This window comes from Canis lupus, chromosome 27, assembly GCF_048164855.1.
Source record: "Canis lupus baileyi chromosome 27, mCanLup2.hap1, whole genome shotgun sequence".
NCBI classification, from domain to species: domain Eukaryota; kingdom Metazoa; phylum Chordata; class Mammalia; order Carnivora; family Canidae; genus Canis; species Canis lupus.
The window spans coordinates 29,448,145-29,467,394 of record NC_132864.1 but is presented as its reverse complement, the minus strand read 5'-3'; the positions used below and the strand labels follow the sequence as shown (position 1 = coordinate 29,467,394).

General features: G+C 58.5%; 2 protein-coding genes across 5 annotated transcripts in view; one reads left to right on the top strand and one right to left on the bottom strand.

Moving 5' to 3' along the window:
* Window positions 1-9,463, top strand: part of ZMAT5 (zinc finger matrin-type 5) — a 26,829-nt gene extending 17,366 nt beyond the window's left edge. For all 4 annotated transcript variants that reach the window (XM_072803168.1, XM_072803169.1, XM_072803171.1 and 1 more), the window contains 3 exons: window positions 1,299-1,379; window positions 3,181-3,292; window positions 9,036-9,463. In XM_072803168.1, coding sequence (XP_072659269.1) covers window positions 1,299-1,379; window positions 3,181-3,292; window positions 9,036-9,165 — 323 coding nt within the window. In that variant the 3' untranslated portion in view covers window positions 9,166-9,463. The remainder of the gene's footprint in view (window positions 1-1,298; window positions 1,380-3,180; window positions 3,293-9,035) is intronic.
* CABP7 (calcium binding protein 7) lies at window positions 8,535-19,250 on the bottom strand. The gene is made up of 5 exons (XM_072803167.1): window positions 19,043-19,250; window positions 12,583-12,726; window positions 11,591-11,703; window positions 11,166-11,319; window positions 8,535-10,938 (listed from the first exon to the last, which is right to left on the bottom strand). The coding sequence occupies exons 1-5, from the start codon at window positions 19,149-19,151 to the stop codon at window positions 10,811-10,813; spliced, it is 648 nt and encodes a 215-aa protein (XP_072659268.1). The 5' UTR covers window positions 19,152-19,250; the 3' UTR covers window positions 8,535-10,810.

Below are 19,250 nucleotides of genomic sequence, written 5' to 3'. Positions count from 1 at the left end.
CCCCAGCCACCATCCTAAGTCTACTTTGTGGTCTTAGTACATTAGCCAACTAATGTCATTTTGAGGCCTTCCCAAGGTTTGTGCCTTGGGACTTCCAGGGCCTGATTCTTCAGCTCTTCAGACCTAGAACGTGATTTTATTGGCCCACCCAAAACAAGTAAACACTGGGAGATGGCAAATCTAGGAGACACTGATGGGTGTGATCGACTGGCTAATTAAGTTAGCCTGGGATCCCTTTCTCCACTGTGCCCTACTTCCCAGCAGGCAAAGCTGGAGATGGTAATGGGTTTGACAAGAAGCTTCAGAATTGGAGCCAAGGATGCCAAGTGTTGATTTGACTGCTAAATATCCACCAAATAAAGGTGCATGTAGTTCAAACACGTAAAAACCTCAGTCAGTGAAGGAACCAAGAGCAGATGAAAATAAGGATACAAAAAGTAAGACAAAGCTGAGAGAGTGATTAGTTTCCTCCATGCTTGTTTTGAGTTCCTGTATATTCTCTAAGGATTTGGCCCTGAGCTTCCTGGCAGCCAAGGCAAAGAGGAGACCATGGTGATTAATATGGTATGAAAGAGAGCTTGGCGGTGGGGAGAGGTAGTGCTGTTGGCCAAAGGAAGCCCAGTGACTGGCCATGCTCCCCTCAGGAGATGGGGCTGCCCCTAAACTGGTCATTAGGCCTGCACGTCAAGGGCTTCCTCAACAGACTTCACTTGGATGTGAAAACACCACTGGTAGGTGACGCTGGTTTAGGATACCTCTCGTCTCCTGTTATTTTGAGACACATGTTAGTCTCCCAGGCTGAGATTGGGAAAGCCACCCCGGGCTTTGGTGCGTCCTTGGTAAGCTACCATTAAAGCCTTTCTGGGGAGCAGTCCAGCAGCTCATGCAAGCCAGATGGGCAGGTGGGCACCAGGCAGGGGGCACAGCGTGTACAATGGCCTGGATTAGAGAGAGGAAGCATGACCCTTTCAGGGACCTACCTGTGGTTTGTTGAGGCTGGGGAACGGGAGCTAGGGGCCAAGAGAGTAGTGACAATGGACAAGCCTACAGAGGCCTGTACACCGCTATCACAGAAGGCTTCAGGATTTGATTCCAGGGTTGAGAGTAGGGCAGAGTGACCAGACAGGCCGCTCTGGCTACTTGTGTGGGTGGGGCCAGAGAGATTCCAAGTTTTTCTCTGGGGATGGGGTTGTTACTCTGTAATTCTAGAGGCTCATACCCTCATCAGGGTGCCCCTCAGCACATGGTGGGAGCTCTTCTAAGCAGTGAGTAACTATCTTCCCTGTCTTCTGTTGCAGGACAGTGTGACTTTGGCTCCAACTGCAGATTTTCCCACATGTCAGAGAGAGACCTGCAGGAACTGAGTATCCAGGTGGAGGGTGTGTTTGGGCAGGGACCCTGGGTGGAGGCATGAAGTGGGCTGCAGGGGGGATAGGGCCACAAAGCTGCCCTGTGCCTCCCCACCTCCTTCTCTTTGTGGCCACCTTGTGGGGATAAGCTGAGGGCTTCCTCAGGTGATGGGGTGGGTGTCAGGAATGCCTCCAAACCGCTGCAGCACAGGCATAAGAGGAGAAGGAACAGAGGAGCTTCCATCTGTGTTCCCTGCTGGGTTTAAAGTGACATGTGGGGCTTTCCTGTCCAGGAGCCGTGAAGGGTGTGCCTCAGCCTCATCTGTGCCCTTCTCATTCATACATCTCCTCCCTCCTTCCCTCCATCGGGTAACATCTATCTTGAGCCCTTCCTCGGCACCAGGCAGATCCCCTACCGCATTCTGGGGACAAAGGGGAGATGAGGAGGATACCTTCCCTGCCCACAGAATTCTTAGGCCTTGTAACAAGTGTAGCTCCCCACTGGAAACTGCCATGTCTGCTTTTGGGGACTTCATTTCTCACTTACCTAGTTAGAGAACCAAGGACATTTCCACTTAGATGGTCTTCGCTGATCTCAGGGAGCCCCTCACTGAACAGATGGAGGAACAGAAGCCAGCCTAGAGCGGAAGGGCCTCCCATGAGCCCCCAGCAGGTGAGAGGCCAATTCTGGCCTCCCAGGATGCTGCTGCCCACTCTTCCCTCTGTCCAGGTGGCCTCAGGGCAGCCAGTGGGTGTCCCTTGTCCCTTGTCCCCCAGTGGGCCTTACTCCCCTCTGACCAGTCACAACCTTCAGGCCATGCCCCGCCCTACTCTGGGGAGCCCATGGCTATGGGGCCACAGCTCTGGCATAAACACAGGGTTTCCAGGAGCTCTGCCAGGGCAGAAGTGAGGCCCCATTGGCCTCGCCAGCGAGTCCTGGCAGTGGTGGCATCTCCAGTTCTTCACTGGCCGTGGGCTCTCAGGGAATATTTGGCCATGGCAGAGAGAGCATAGGCCAGTGGGCCTGCAGCTGCGGATGATGCCTGGGAGACACAGGGATGGGAGAGGCCCAAGGGGCCTGGGGGCAGAGGTGTACCCCACCCTCAGCAGCAGCTCTAATCATCTTGGCTTTGCCACATCCCCTGTGACCTTGGCACATGGCTAAACCTCTTGGAGGCAGGATCCTGATTTGACGAACGTGACTGCTTATAAAGGTGAAGTGGGATGACGTGTGCAGTGCCAGCCCAGGCCCCGGCCCCCTCCTTGGTCCCCAAGGATGATTGTTTTTTTCTGGCCCCAGGCCCCATCCCAGGTCTTCCCGGGGACTCTGACCCATCTCACACCTGGCTTGTTTGAGCTGTTTGCTCACTTTAAAATGAGCAAAGAGGTTCTTATAGGACATTTTATGAAAAGAAAAACCAGGAAGGCTGAGGCTCCTTCCCCCACCAAGGGTCAGAGAGACCTGGCAAGTGGCAGAGCCAAGATTCAAACCCTGCTCTGCCCTGTTCTGCTGCCCACATTCCCCCCCCCCCCCCCCAGGTTTGAGCCCCTCCTGCGGACCAGTCTCTCTACAACGCTTTCTCTTAGGTCCAACTGCAAAAAGCTTGGGAGCCAGCTAGTGTTTTATTTTCACTTAATGAGGAAGCAGAGCGAGGCCCAGAGGGGCAGTCCTAGGAAGGTAGCAGCATGGTAGGGACTGCCCAGAGGCTCTCTGCCCCTGCCCTCCCAACTTGTACTCCCATCCCCAAGAAGGTTCTGGCTGCTTTGTGGGAGGGTGGGGTCGGGCGGTGGTGAATGTGCCTCTCATATGCCTGTTTCCCTGTCTCCGCAGAGGAGAGGCGGGCCAGGGAGTGGCCACTAGATGTTGTCGAACTCCCTGAGGGCCATCTGGAAGACTGGTTGGAAAAGAGAGCCAAGCGGCTGAGCTCAGCTCCGAGCAGCAGGTACAGGCCCCTTGGGTCCCTGCCTCCTATGCCCTCTGGGAGAACCAGCCTGCCCTCACCGGAAGCTGAACTGCCCTGCCCAGGGCCAGACAAGGATGCCCCCACAGAGCTCCTCAGAGGGGCTTCACTGGGAGTCTTGGGTCCCCAGGCCCTGGCCAGAGGCTGAGGGGCAGTCCTTTAAAGGTTCTTGTTCCCAAGCCTCATCCCCTTGCCTTAGTGGTTCCTCCCTTAACTGACATTTGTACTGGCTAAAGGGGAGGCAGGTGGCCAAGCCAACTTGACTCGACATCACCAAGTCTGTTGCCAGAGGGAGCGGCCAGATTGTGGTTACTGAAGCCTCAGTGTGCCAGTCACTGCACTGTCTCCTCTAGGGCCCTACCAGATAGGCATGGTTACCCCGACCCTGCAGAAGGGGAGGGGAGGCTCATAGGAAGATGTGAGTTGCCCACAGGCACAGGGCTAAGAGGCAGAGCTGGGATTGCTCATAGATGTGACCAGCTCACTGCCATTGTCTCACTGCCTCCTTGAGGAGGGGGCTGGGGCTGGGTCAGCCTACCTATTTCCTGGGCCCTGCACTAAATATAATATGCTTAGAAGTGGGTGGAGCTTCCTGGGTCAGGGGCCCTCAGGTTTGTTGCTGCCTATTGTCCCAGGGCTCCTGGGCTTCTTCCACCAGGTGTCAAAGGAGGGAGAGGGGAGGAAAGGGACTACTGGATGTGCTTGTGAGCTGACTTTGTAAAGTTGCCTGTGCTGGGCTGCCTCACTTTGCCTTTTTTTTTTTTTTTTTGAAGATTTATTTAGTTATTTATTTATGAGAGAGTACTAATGGGATAGAGAAGGGGAGAGGGAGAAGTAGACTCCCCAACTAAGCAGGGAGCCTTATGTGGGGGTCGATCCCAGGACTTTGGGATCATGACATGAGCCAAAGGCAGACGCCCAACCACTGAGCCACCCAGGCAGCCCCTCACTTTGCCTGTCTTGCAATGGGGCTTCAGACCCGATTGTCTCTATGGTGTGGTCTCATGCGACAACAGCCTGGCCTGGGCCTAGGGAGCCTGGTTGGACAGTTGGGGGTGAGGCCTTGCCTCTGAGCTCTACTGGGAGGTAGAAGCTAAGTTTCCTGCCTTCTCTGTGACCCCATGAAGAGAGCTTTTTGTTCAACTCTTTTAAAATTAACTTTTAGTTTTATTTATTTTTTGAGAGAGAGAGAGAGTGGGGGTGGAGCATGAGTTGTGAGCTTGGGGTGGGTGGGGTAGAGGGAGAGATAGAGAGAATCTTAAGCAGACTCCACATTCAGCACAGAGCCCAGTGCTGGGCTCAATCTCAGGACTCTGAGATCATGACCTTAGCTGAAATCAAGAGTCCGACACTTAACCAACTGAGCCACCTGAGCACCCCAAATTTTAGTTGTTTTTTAGCTTCGTTTAAACTTGTGTCATTTTTTTCTCCCTACCTTAAAAAAACACAGTACAGACATACATGTTGGAGAGTTCCCTCCCTCCCTTCTGGTCCTGTCTGAGGTGGCTGTGACTTTGGTCAGGAGAGTGCCCCCTTTGAGACTTGTCCAGGGACCGTGTCCCAAGTGCCAGCTTCCCTCAGCCCATGTGTCATAGGGCTGGGGCTGGCTGGTGGCGCCCAGAGGACTCTAAGGCTTTCCCCACTCTCCCATGGCTGGGGCCTGGCCACCTGTGGGTCTCAGCTGTGCCCCCTGCTCACCTCCCTGCTCTGACTTGGTGGTTCCTCTGTTGGGAGTGAGCACCAGAAGCGTGGGCAGCTCCTGAGCTTTTCCCAAGGGCTCAGGAGACCCAGTGCCTGGGCTGGCTTGAGTGCAGGAGTGGGTTGAGGTGGGTGACCAAAGGTCCCCACCTAGGGACAGATGTGTCCCAGTGCTATCCAGTGCAGGACACCTGTGACCATGAGACTCCGAGGACTGGGGCATGAGGCCGAGAAACTAAGGCTGAATGACAGGCCCAGAGTCTCAGGTAGAGGTGGTTAGCACATGATGATCAGGTGCGTTTGGTGCTCTGGTGCACCTGGCCCTTGGCCCTGGGCAGTTAAGGCGATTGGTGCCCTTAAATTGGTGTGGCTGAGGAATCTCAACCCCTCCAGGAGATTGTGGCCACCTGCTATCTTCGGTAGCACTGAGCTGTCACTTGAGAGAGAGCTTAAGCCCCTGCTTGGTCTAGACCCTGGGCTACCTCTGTCACCAAGGGCCCCATCCAGCTGGAGGTCTGCAGTGGTGGTGGCAGTAGCCAGCTGCTGGGATGGCAGTAGGTATTTCTGGAAGACAGCCTGCCACTGGGGACCACTGTAGGGAGTCTCAGCCCTGTTTGTGCCCTTCACCCTCTAACCGCCCAAGCTGGCCCCTTCTGGAGTACGTGCTTTTCCCAGCAGCCACTTGTTCTCGGTGCTTGTGTACCTTTCCACTTGCCTCCTGAGGACTCAGAGCCAAAATGAATTGCTCTCTGGGCAGAGTAGGCCTGTCCGGCCTTGAGTAAAAGGTTGTTGGAAGGGAGGTGACCATTTATCATTACTTTTGCCATCACTGCTTCCATCTTCCTCGGTCCTCTCTAGTAGGCCAGTCTCACAAAAAATAATCCCTGAACCCCTAGCCCATGGGCTTTGGGCTCTGCCCCTCCACCTGTGGCTGCCCCTCCCCTGCAGGGATTCAAGGGGGAGGTGGATTCAAGCTCCAGGGCGGCTTTGTTCTGTTGCCTGAGTCTCTTCCCCTGGAGGCAGCCCTGCAGAAACCATTCCTTCTGTGCCCTGCACCCACTCAGCTTTCCAGAAGGCCACAGCTGCCCCGTCTGCCTCCCTAATGCTCCTCCCATCCATTCTCCACAGGAGCCCCATCCAGCTTCTAAAACCCTCCCTGGCCCCGAGCCCTGCGCCAACTCTCCTGGGCTTCCTCTGCCTCAGGGGTTCTGGACTGGGCAGCCCAGCTCCACGGACACCAGGGCACTTCCCTGCCACCTCCCCATCCCAGGCAGGCACCTTCTCACCTCTCACATCTGGCCTGTCAGCCCCACTGGACACTGGTGGCTTCTTGGATACAGTGGGCACTTCTGAGTTTTGTACACCACGTACACACTGTTTCTTCTGCCTGGAACTGGAATTGGCTCCCCACCTCTGCCTGGCAAAGTCAGACTCATTCTTCAAGCATTAGCTAAGATGCCCCCACCCCCCCATCCCCCCCACGGCACTGAGTTCACATTGTTGTCATTCGGGCTTGGCGCAGGCTCAGGACATATTGACTGCACCTGAGCATTTGGGGGAGCGGGGTCCCCGGCCTGGAGGACTATTCCCTAGGTGTTGGTGCTGTGGACCCCGTGTGGGGACCAGTGTGGCGGCTCCTCTTCTCTGGGTATGTCTCCTCCCTGAGGGACAGGGAGAATATGGCTACCTGGTCCAGTGGGGCCACCTAGACCCAGGGGCTCTAACCCCACAGGCTGAGCAAAGACTTCAGGGTGAGCCAGGCCAACACTCCTTGTAAAAGAGGGAAATGGGGGACTGTGACGCTCCAGCCAGGCACATTGTCCCATCCCCCGCAGCACAGTGACCCTGAGGGATCTGCCGAGAGCAGACAGTGGCAAGAGGGACAGGCTGGACTCAGACACACAGACTAATCCCCCGGCAAGGCCAGTGCTTATCCCGTTTTCCATTGTTGGCTCTTCAGATTGTGACTTTATCCCTCTTAATCTCCCCTTTTGTACCCCTCTCTGGGCTGGCGCTACTGCTCCGGCCCAGACGCTTCCCTAAGACTTTTCTTGTCATCAGAACCATGGCTGGGGAAAAGCAAAAGCTCCTGTCCTGGTGCAGGGGGGCAAACAGGTCCCTAGAGAGGCCACGCGCAGTGCACCTCGGTGTCCCCTTGTGCTCTGTGCAGGGCTGGAGAGGTGCGCTCCAAGAGCTCAGGGGCCCAGGGAATGTGTCTGTGTCTGAGCGCATGAAGGGGGTGCCCTCATCCTGGTGGGAGGCCCCAGCTGCCCTGGAGTCTGCCCAATCTTCTAGAGAAGGGTCCGAGGCTCACCCTCTCTGCAGAGAATTGCAGTCACCTTAACCCTGCGGGAAGCCCCAGGGCGCTCCCTTCCAGTAACTGCGGAGCTTCCCGCACTCCCACCCTTCTCTGAGGCTGGTGGAGTTTATGAAGTCTCCCCAGCGCCATAAATCATGCTGGGAGCTGCCTTCTGCGCTCTCCAGCACACAGCACGCAGCTAAGCAGGGGATTTCCCTGGCCTCCCAGAACAGGAGGCTGCCCGAAGTCCTCCAGTGGGCTCTCTACAGGGCTGAGGGGTCAGGGCCGAGGAGCTGCAGCCAGGCACACCCTCGGGGCTCCTGACCCCACCCCCCACCTCTACCTCGGAGGCCCGAGGCCTCTCCAAACCTTTCAGAGGACCCAGGACTTTCCCTCTTGGCAGAGGGCTGGCCATTGGATCCCAGCCTGCCTGGAGCTGCCAGGGCATCACGTCCACTGAAAGTTGGGCCTGTGGATTGGGGGGCAATGTCTGGAGCCCCTGTATACGTTGCCTGTTAGCCCCTACCCCCCCAAAACCCCAGACTCTGTCACTTGGGCCTATGACTGACTCTTTGTGCCTCAGTTGTCTCATCTATAAACGGGGTTCATGTGAGGGCGCTTAAGGTTTCTCTGGACCGTGGTGTCTGGCCCAGAGTGGTGCGTCAGTAAGAGTGCTCAGTGTTGCTACTTGTTGTCAGCAGACATTCACTCAGTGGCCTCCCTGTACCAAGCCTGGCTCCAGGCACTGGGGGACACATGGATACCACCCCTAACCCCTGGTCTCTTCCATGTGAGAGCTCTAGTCCCATAGGGGAGACATGAGCTCTCAGGTGAGTTCAAAGTGCTCCATAGCCTGTGAGGGGCTACACAGCCCTGGAGCAGCAGACTGAGTAGGGATTAAGTCCAGAAGCATTGGACTGTGGAGCAGTTGGGGGGCAGGAAGCTGCCTCTGTACCCCAGCTGGCTGCCTCAGGACAGGGTGGCCCCTGGCTGGGCACCCAGGTTGCATGCTCCAAACAGGCCCTGGTTCCCAGGTGGCAGCTCCAGGGTGGTGGACCTCAAGGTGAAGGAGAGTGAGGAGCATGAGAAATGAGGCTTTTAAAAAAATTTTAGACAATATTTTTTTCTGATTTCAAAAGTTTGCGTGCTTGTAAAACTTCTCTTGAAAAGTATAAAGAAGTAAAAACAAAAACCACCCATAACTACACCACGCAGATAGAACCACTGTTAACATTTTGCTGTGTCTTCCAGGTTTTTTTTTTTTATGCATTTATATATGTTATATATCTTTAAACAAAAATAGTATCATGCTATATACATTATTTTATAAGCTGCTTTTTCTCTCACACAGTACATCATGACACCTTCCTTATCAGTGCATACAAGTCTGCCGTCATTCTTATGCGGGCTGCATAGCATTCTTTGCTGTGGACGTGCATGTGTATTTATTTAATCAGTCCCCCGCAGGTGGACACAGGCTTTTTCTGCTTCTTGTAGCTCAGTCTCTGCCCACAACCCTGCTATTTCACTTGGGCTCCTTCCTAGAGGTGAGGTTACTGGCTCAAAGGGTCTGCATGTTTTTGAGGCTCTGCCTTCCAGAAAGGTCATGCAAGCAGCTGACCTTTCCCGTAGCTGGGGTGGTGGGGAGGGGGAGCTGGAGGGAGGTGCCCCAGCCCGGGGCCTGGGCAGGGCCCCATTCTAATTCTCTGACTTTCTCTTTCTCTCTAGGGCTGAACCCATGAGAAGCACCATCTTCCAGTACCCCATAGGCTGGCCACCAGTCCAGGAGCTGCCTCCATCCCTGCGGGCACCCCCACCCGGGGGGTGGCCCCTGCAGCCCAGCGTCCAGTGGGGCTGAGCCCCTCATCCCCACTTTGACCCCCATCTGGTCAGCTTTTGTGTCAGTCACAATAAAGATAAGGGCTCATACTGGGGATGCCAAGGGCCTCTCCCCCACCTGCTGCCCCCTGTGGAGCCTCTGAAACCACATGCTGCTGGGCCTGGCTTGACTGAGGCCCCAGAGTTGCCCCAGCAGGTATAGCCCTGGTCCTAGCTCTGCTCCAGACAGCTCCATCCTCCCTCCCTCTTGGGACATCTTGAGAAGATGGGTGGTAAAACTTCCTTCTGGATGTTTATAAAGAAAGTCTGTCACCATGGTGGTGTGGCTTCCTCCTTGCCCGGCGCCCTTAGCTCCATGCCCCGGCCCCGGTCAGAGGACGGGCAGGACTGGGGTTGAGATGAAGTCCTCTGCTAGGTGAGAAGTGCTGTTGCCCTTCTCCTCAGAGGGCTGGCAGAGGCTCAGCACGGCTGGGCACAGGGTGTGCCAGTATGGCTGAGATGGTCACCTCCGTGAAAGGGAGCTCCAGATCTGAGAGAGGAGCTTGAGGACTCCATCTGCTGTCCCAGTCCCCGTGTCTGCCCACGCTGAGCTGGTGCCTGAACGTGAGATGGCACAACTGGGGCGTGGTAGGAGCTGTGTCTCTGGCCTGGACAGTGTAGAGAAGTTGGGGGACCCGGAAGGACACGCCCTGGACTTGGGGGAGTGGCCTGGCTGAGCTTCCTGGGCTACACCAGCTGCTTAGCCCAACATGACCCAGGGCCCCTCCCAAAGCTTCTGCCCTGGAGGAGCCCCCTGGCTGATGAGGAGATTGCACAGGCCGCTCAGGTGATGTGCAGCCTCCAGGCCCGTGGTCTGCTTCCCTCCTCACTGTACTCCAGTTCTAGACTCTGTGCTGGGTAATGGTGGGCAAGGTGGGCCTCAGGCCAGTGGGCCTCTGGCAGGGGGGCTCAGAGGGTGCAGAGACTGCAGGGCCACCTCAGATGCCCCATCTGCTGTGAGCTTTTGCCCTTCCTGAAAATCCCTGTTGAAGGGGGATACTGAATCTGGGGGCCCTCAGCCTCAGGCTCTTCATCTGTGAAATGGGCAAATTCTCTCGCCTCAATGGGCACATGGAGGAAGGCTAGGTTTGAGTCTAAGGAGGGTCAGAGAAAGGGACCCCACAGAAGGCCAAGGGCCTCCTCAGGCTGGGCCAGGGAGTAGGGCCCAGGAGACCTCAGCCTCACCCCCTCTCTAGGAGGAAGCCTTCTGCCCCCATCTCTACCCTGCCCACAGCCCTGGGCAAATCTCAGGGACCAGGGTCAGGTTGGCTGTGTGGCCCTGGGCACAGGGTGCTCCTTCCTGCCTAAGTGACCACAGCGGCTACCAGACCCTATACGAATGCCTCCTAAGTTTCCCAGGAGCTCCTGGACAGTGGGAGGGAAGAGCTAGTGCTACATACAGGCCAGGGTGGCAGGGTGCGGGCGGGGCTCGGGGTGACCTCAGCCACCACCGGGACCTCGCGGCCAGGCCATGGCTCCATGCAAGGGCCCGCAGGGGCGGGTGGGGTGGGGTTGCCAGACGTCCAGGCCCTGGAGTACACGCGGCGGCGGTGGCCCCGGGAGCCGAGAGGGAGAGGACTGCAGGCGGCCGTGGGTGCGGCGTGGGCCCCAGGCACCGCGTGTGCCTACTTCATGCCGCTGCGCAGCACCTGGTTGGCTGCGATGAGCATGACGCTGATGATGAAGGCGATGGCGAAGGCGCAGATCAGACTCTTGCGCACGCACGTCTGGCGGATCTGCTGGTTGGAGCAGGCTGTGGCCGCCCGCCAGGGAGCACCAGGGAGAGACAGACGGGGACAGCGAAGCATGGAATCAGGAGCCGCCTGCACATCCGCACATGGGCTTGTCCCATGGGACGTGCAGGGACACGAGGCCGGGGCAGGCAAGCAGGCCCCCGCCCCGTCCCCGGCAGACCCTGGTTCCTCCTCCCCTGCCCGAGCAGTTGGCCTGCCCATGGGCCACCAGGGGTCGTTCACTCACTCTCCACGTCCACGGGGCACTCCTCGGCTGTGCCCAGGTGGCTTTCCTCCTCCGTCATGATGATGTTCTCAATGTCCTTCATGGACAGGTGCTCACAGAAGGTGTCGTACAGCAGCCTCTTCAGCTCGTCCACGGTCAGCTTCTGCATGTCGCACTTGGAGGGGGAGGAGACATGGTGCTTTGGCCACTGCCACCACCACTGCCACCACCCAGTTCCCTGCAGCCACCCAGGCTCAGTGACAGGCCTCCAGATTCTGGAGGACTGGGAACCACTTCTCTTTTTCTGGGAGATAAGACATCTGGAGGGGGGGGGAGAGAAGCCTGGGATAGCCAGCCCCCTTTACAGTGTGGCCCTGACCATTCACTGGCCCTATACAACCCTCCACAGTGTGCACAAGCCTAAATCCAAACCAGCCAGGGCATACCTTCCAGAAGACGGTGTCAAAGTCAGTGCCGTGGAACTTCTCTGGGATCCCCGAGGTGGAAAGCTTGGGTCCCAGGAGGGTCACAAACTCCTCGAAGTCCACTTGGCCATCGCCTAGGGCAGGCACAGGTCCAATCAGGGGTCCAGCCTACAACTGGGCTGGGGCCCGGGCCACCTTGGGCCACTGGTACCTGGGGCAGGTCCCACTTTCTCCGAGCCTTGAGTTATTTTCAGGGACACCTAACATCTGCCAAGCTCTGGACGGCTGCTAAAGCCACCAAATATGACCAAAGCGGTGATGGAGCACAGCAGGTGGGCAGAGCGTCCAGGAGAGCCTCAGATTTTACTCAGAAACGTGGCTCCCCGGCACCCGCTGCCTTCGCCGGGGTGGGGGTGGGGGACTGTGGGGCTGACATTCTCAGTGCACAGACGGGACACAATCTACCCAGACCACTACCTGCTCTCAGGGTGGAGAGGGGCAGGGTGGGAGGCCCTTGGTGGGGCGGGGATGGGAAAAGGGGACCGGACATGACTGGTCTTTTTCTTTTTTTTACTAGGTTTTCCTTAATAAAGTGCCAGGTGGCAAATAAGACTAAATGATTTTTTATTTGGGGTGAGGGGACCTGGGACATTTAATACATCCTTTCTACTTTTCTGTACTTTAAAAATTGCTCCGGAGGGCAGCTCGCTGGCTCAGTCAGTAGAGCATACAACTCCTGGTCTTGGGGTTGTAAGTTTGAACCCCATGTGGGGTGTAGAGATGACTTAAAATCTTAAAATTGCTCAGAATGCAGAGCGAGAGAGCCAGAGCCTCTGTGTGGGTGTGGTGGCAGCGGCGTACTCTAGCCTCTACTCTCCAGGCTAAGAAATGGGGCCAGACCTGGCTGCATACTACCTTGGGCTTGGGGTGCCCGCAAGGAGACACTCAGGGTGGGCTCAGCCTCAGAGGCCCAGGTCAGGGGTGAGGAAACTGAAGCAGAGAGTGGTGCTCACCATCCATGTCCAGCCGCTGGATGATAACTTCCAGCTCCACCTCGTTGGGCATGTAGCCCAGGGAGCGCATGGCCGTGCCCAGCTCCTGCTTGGAGATGAAGCCATTGCCATCGCGATCAAAGACTTTGAAGGCCTCACGGATCTCTGTGGGGGGGAGCAGAGCATGTTGGGACCTTACCTCCATCCCAACACCCCTCTCCCTAGGCCCCCAGGATCCCTGACCCCACAGCCTGGGCATGGCATTGAGAATCCTCTACAGACCCTGCAGTTCTGGTCAGAGACAAGTGGCAGGTGGCCCAAGTGCCCCCCATAGCGCTGCCTTCCGGGAGCTCGGGGCGAGCCAAGGCAGGCAGCAAAGGTGTGCCCAGGCCTGAGTACTGACGAGATCACCCTGGGGAGGGGTCTCCTCTGAGTGCCAAGCTCCCACAACCTCTCAGGACGTGCTCACGACGACCCCGTGTGGCGGGTAAGCATGAGTCCCACTGTGCTGGCTGCTGGCTGGCACCCCAGGCCTCTGTGCCTGCCACAGGCTTCCCGGTCCACCCCTCCTCCTTCCATCCCCCACTCCCCCGCGTCCCCGTCCCCATCGCAAGCTTTCTCCCCTGGGCTCCGCTTGCAAACTCCAGCCAACATTCCATAATGGCACCAGGTGAGGCAACCACCAGCTCCAGCTCAGGGCTGACAGGCCGACAGCTCCACGCAGAGACTGCTTCCCCAGCCCAAGGTTTAGGGGAAGGCGGAAGCTGGATGGACGGGCCCCAGCAAGCCCAGGCCTGCTCAGATGTGGGGATTGTCCTCTGCACCCTACAGAGGAGGAGACTGAGGCCTGAGGGCCTGGGTGACTTGGGTGGAGAGAAATCAATGCCTGGGCGGGGAGCAGTGAGTGACCTTGGGCCAGACCCCGACCCCCGCAGCAGAATGCTCAGTAGTGATGTGCATATGGCAAGGCTTTTACCAAAGATGTCCAGAAACCCTCCGAACCTCTCCCTGCTCCCCTTCCCTCTACCTGCTGTCCCTTCGTGGTCACTCAGCCAAGAAGAGCCCTACAGAGCACTTTCCTTTGGCGGAGAAGGGAACCTCACTCCACTCACACCCTCCCTGCTCTGGCATCCTTGTTCGGTTCCCCTGCCGGCCTCCTGGCCTCCCGGCCTTCGCCTCAGCTGTCCCCGCTGGCTGGGACTTCAGCAAGCACAATTCTGCCCCTGAATGTAGGTGTGGGTGTATTTTGGAAGCAGAGACAGATAAATGCTCCATGCTGCAGGCCTAGAAACTGAGGCCTGGAGAGGCAAAATAGCCAGCCCAGGCTCAGTTTGGGGTCAAGGCTGTTTCTGGTGAGAGCAGGAATCTGGCTGGCCCAAGCCTGGCCTTAAGGTTGTGTGAATCCCTAAAACTGACCCACGGAGTTATTCCGTGATTCCGCTGGCCCCATCGCAGACTAGGGGGCCATGCAAGGTGGCTGAGGCTGAGGCCCCAAATTACATCAGGTTCTTCCTACATGGTGTCTGTACCCAAGGCCTGGAGGTTAGACAAGAGGACATGTAGGCCAAGATAGAGACAGACAGTGGGCTACAGCCGAGTTGCCTAAGCCCCCAGACCCTCTGACTCTGGACCTTCTCCAACCATCCTAGACTGGGCCTGAGAATCTGGTCTTACCAGGGGTTCCCAGGCCAGAAAGCAGCTGGCATGCGAGATCTGGTCCAGGCCCCAGGGTTTCTATAAACCCTGGACTCGGCCCTCCAGGCTGACTCCCACCTAGCATTTTCCTGGGCCACTGACAAGGTGGTAAGCTCCCCATCACCGGAAGTGTATGAGTGGAGGCCCGGTAGTCATGGAGGCTGCTAAAGGGGTCCTATTGCTGGGAGTCTCTAGGTAGAGACTAAGGCACTGACCATGCGACCAGGCACATGGTCTGCCACTTTTGCCACCACACACACTTAGGTGTGTGGCCAGAACTGTTGCCCTCCTGACCCAGCCCCAGGCTCTGCCCACCTCAGGTGTCCTGAACTCCAGCCCTAGGGGCCCTTTCAGCCGTGGTGAGCACCAGGATTGCTCCATGTCCACGGTTTTGATCATATGGCTTCCCTTGCCTGGAAGTTCTTCCTCTCACCATAGCAAACTGATGCATCTCAGGTTCCCAGCATAGACAGCATCATCTCCCTGGGTATCCTCCCTGCCCCCCAGAACTCTGGCCTTCTTCTGGGATCCCACAGACCCCACTCTTCCTTTGCACTGACCACATTGGACTGCGACCTCGAGTGCCATGAGGGAAGGAGCCAGGTAGGTCTTGTTCACAGCTGGGTCCCCATCACCTGGAATAGTGCTGTCTGTCAAGCATAAACATCTGCCCAACTAGTGAGTAAATGAATGAATGACTGATTCAGGGAACACGCCCATCAGGAGCACACAGAGGAAAGAGCTGAGCAAAAGTTCATGCACCACTTGGTGTGAGGCCCTCATTCAGAGCCCATTTACTCCTAGTTTACAAACAATCCTAGTAAGAGTAAGCATTTGCTTTCCACTTCGTAAGCAGGCGAGAAGCATGAGGGGAAGCTGAGGATGCTGCTTGTCCCCTTGTCCAGCCCCCAAGGACCCCACACCAACCCAACCTATGGGCCACCACAGAAGAGGAGAATCAAGCCAAGGGCAGGGTTGAGGGTACCACCTCCAGATTTCTGGGTGAGAGGCTGATTTTGAGAGGAGGAACCCAGGGTCAAGGATCCCATCTTTCTGGGTGCCTCAGTTTCTTCCTCTGTAGAGGTCCACCAGGATATCTCAAGTTGGGATGGCAAAACCCTCGACACACAGGCGCCTGCGGTGGATGCTGGTCCCCTTCCCTGCAATGAGCTGGGGTCCAGGCTGTCCCTCCCACCCTGACAGGGGCTGGGTGTGGCCCCCAGAGTCCATGCTTGCTTCAGTCGGAGCCCCCAATCCTCTTCTGGAAGCCCTGAGGAAATGTACCGGAGACCGTGGGCAGGTGACAGACCCTGAGGCAGCCCATCAGGCCTCCGGGGGCATCAGCACTCTGGCAGGAGGCTGGAGTCCAGAGAGGGGGTGCACACTCTGGAGGTCACTCAGGAAGGGGGGCAGCGCCTGTCCTCTGCAGCAGCTGCCATTCCCTGCGGCACTGGCCCCGCACCCCCCCCCCCCCCCGGCATCCCTGAGTTTCTGGTCTGCGCAGACACAGCTGCTGGGCTTGCAGGGAAAAGGGGCAGGATGGGGGACTCCCCCACCCCCCATGCTCCAAGTGCCCTATTTGGCCACTCTCAATGCAGCCTCCACTGTCTGACTGAGCAGGCCAGGTGCCAGCCTCAGAACCCTGCCCTGGTGGCTGTCTGCCTGTCTGTCTGTCTGTCTCCTTCCTCTTCTCTCTGGCCGGAAAGGGCTGGGCTAAGGCTTGCAGTCACCCCACTCCTACCCTCAGGTGTTCACGTCTGTTGATGCCACTGGGGCCAGCCTCAGTGCCCCTGCAGACTCTGGGGGGCTCTGCTGGGGGTCTATGTTGTGGCGGGGGTGGTGGGGTGGGGGTGGGGCGAGACAGGTTGAAGTTGGAAAGCCTGTGCCGCTCCTTCTCAGGGGTCAGACAGGCTCCAGGCCAGCCACATCTACCCTGCCAACCACCACCCACGGTTCCCCAGGGCCACAGGTCCCCAGGTGCCTTTGCCAGACCTTCAAGGACTCTTCTCCCCAGCCTTTGGCGATCCTGCCTGCTTGGCCCATCCCCCTGCACACCCTGGGTCCCTAGCTCAAGAGCTTGACCAATCCTCTCCACACTCCAGGCTCTTACTCCTACAAGAATCCCCTCCTTGGCCTCCCCTGCTGCTGCATCTGGGTCTGCAAGCTCCCGCTGTGTGCCAGGCACCTCCATGAGTGCCTCCATTGTACCCTCTGTCACCAGCAGCCCTGGGGAGGGGCAATGCCAGGCCCTTTTTACAGATGGAGAAACAGAGGCAAGAAAGGCAAATGATTGCTCAAGGTCACTCTGTGAGCTGAGGGTGTAGAGATTTGAACCTGGTGCTGCCTGGCTGGGAAGTCCTCATCTACACCCTGTGTTCTCCACCTCCCTTACTGGTCCCTCTCCCCCTCAGATTAACCGCCCCCTGGATTTCTGCGGCAGGCACATAATGTCTGCAGTATTTCATCCCGAGCCGCCGGGCATCCTCTTCTCCGCACATGTGGATCCCCCACTGGTGGGTGGGTGTCCTCCCAGCAAAGGGCCTGGGGCCTCTCTACCCCTGGGGCAGGAGCATGAATGTAGGGCACTGGGCAGGGGGGCAGGGGGGCAGGGGGGCTGGGGAGGTCACTTCTTCCATCCGGCCCTGGCACTCTAGGACCACCGGGGCCTGCAGAGACTTGGTCTCCCAGGAGGGCGTTTGGGGTGCCTACAGCCAAGAAGGGGGTCAGTTGTGGAGGACTTCTTGCCCTCATCTACAGTTGCCCACAGGCTGGGAGATAGGCTGGGGCCCCCCAGACATTTGCTTGTCTCACGACCCCCACCTGGTCACCCCAAGGAGGGCCTGCCCTTCAGATTTCCCCTGGGCCAGGATCCCCCTGCTCCTCAGGGCCCAGGAAAAGGGGACAGGAGAGAAGCTGGGAGTGCGTTTGGTGTGGCTGGTGACTAACGCTGCTGGGTTCCTGCCAGTGTGTCCGCCAGGCGGCCTGAGAGGAGCCTGCGGCCTTCTTACCCCTGCACTGCCCTCCCTGTGCCCACTCACCCCTGCATCCCAGCCTCTTCTCAGCTTCTCAGGGTCTGCACCCTGGGACTGGGAGATCAGGAGAGGAGAGACCCAGCCAGGCCCACAGCTTCGCTGCCAAAGTCACGGTGGGGTGTGGAAGCAAGGGCAGGGAATGAGGTGGAAGCTGCAAGGGTTTTGGGGGGGACACTGTGGCCTCCTGACCAAGTGGCCAGGAGGAAGGGATAGAGGAGCGCCCATGCAGGAAGACACTGGCAGGAGGTTCGGGGTGGCCCAGGGCAGGAGGAGACAACAGTGAGGAAGACACGGCCTGTGTCCCATCCCCTGCTCTCTTGGTTCCCATTGCATCTCTTCCTTTTCCCAGGCCCTGGACAGACAGGGCAGATGCTAGGGCTTTGGGGTTCAAGGCCAGAGATCCAGCAGCAGCACTCATCTCCCTGTTCTGCCTGTATCCAACAGCGGACCCCATCTCTGTGGCTCTGCCAGCCTCTGGAGGCTTTCAGGGGACTTGAGAGGAGCAGGTGGCTCATGCAAGGTGCAAGGTGTGTATGTGTGTGTTGGGAGGACAGCTCCCTTCTCCCTCTTAATCTTCCCCTCACCAAGTCTGACTCCCCCAAGATCTACCCTCTCCACGGCTTGGAGATGAGGGAGGACCTCTCTCTATGCCTCCCCCTGTGCTCCCATCAGCATCCCTGACAGCACTGGTATCTCAATTGCACCCCCCAAAGCTCCGATGAGCTCCCGGACCCCAAAGACCCTTGGACCCAAGATAACTGAAGAGAGGCACAGCCTCTGGGTGATCTTAGCCCCTCACCCAACAGCAGACAAGTAGATCGCAGGCGTCCAAGACTTCTATCTGCCCAGAACCCCCACTCCACTCCACATGGGGCCCTAGGAGATCTGGGGGATGGAAGGCCCACCCACCCCCAGCCCAGGAGGGAAAGAGCTTGCAGGCCCTAGGGGTCTCAATGCTCCCCAGAATCTTCCTTCCAGAGCCCCCAGCCCCTGACCTCTGCTCTGATCTTGCCTAGCCCCTTCCCTACCCCATTCACGGTGAGAGGCAGAGTGACTGGGGTGGGGGGTGGGGGATGGACATAGAATTGGGTCCCAGCCTCTGCCTTTCCCTTCCGGGCTTGGTTATCGCGACCCAGCAGCCCAATCTGGCCACTTGTTGTCGCCACCACCTCCTGGGCCGCCCTCCCAGCGCTCAGGGTTGGGGGTCCCCTCAGGGCTGTGGGGAAGTGGGGAAGGCCGCAGGAGGGACTGGGGACAGCCCCGCAGGCGGCAAGAGCAGGGCAGTCGCCCTCTCCCCTTCTCTGGCTGCCGGAGCAGATTGGATTTTAAAAGCGACACGAGCGGAATGTCAATGCGAGCGCAGAGCAGCAGGCGGGCGCCGCGGAGGGGATCAGGATGCGGGTGCTCCGGCCGGGCCCGCGCGGGGGGCGCAGCTCCGACCCCCGCCCCAGGCGCCGCGTTGCCGCACCGTCACCGCGGTCTGCGCGGCCCCGTGACCCCGCTGCGGGGCTCGGCAAGTTTCCGCAGCGCGGGGGACCCTGCGGGCAGGGGCCCGGCCGCCCTCCGCCTTGGCTGCGCCCACCGCGGCACCCAGAGGTGCGAGTTGGTCCTGACTCCCCGCGCAGCTGCTCGCCGGAGCGCCCACCTGGCAGCCGGCACCTGCGGACGGCCCCCCGCCCCTGCGCCCCTGCTCCGCGCTCCACCTGGGCGCACAGGTAGGAGGCCAGCGGGCGGGGGCCCGGCGGGGCACTCACCCTCCAGTTCGTCCTCGGGGATGTCCACGGGGCGCTGCTCCGACAGCAGGTTGGGCACGGTGTAGATGCCCCGGTACATCAACGCCGCCGTCACCGGGTGGAACGGCATCTTGGAGGCTCCGCGCCCGCCCGCCCGCCGCAAACTTTGAGGTCGGGGCTCATGGGCCGGCGGCGGCCCCGGGGGCGGCTGGAGCGGGCGGGGCGCGCG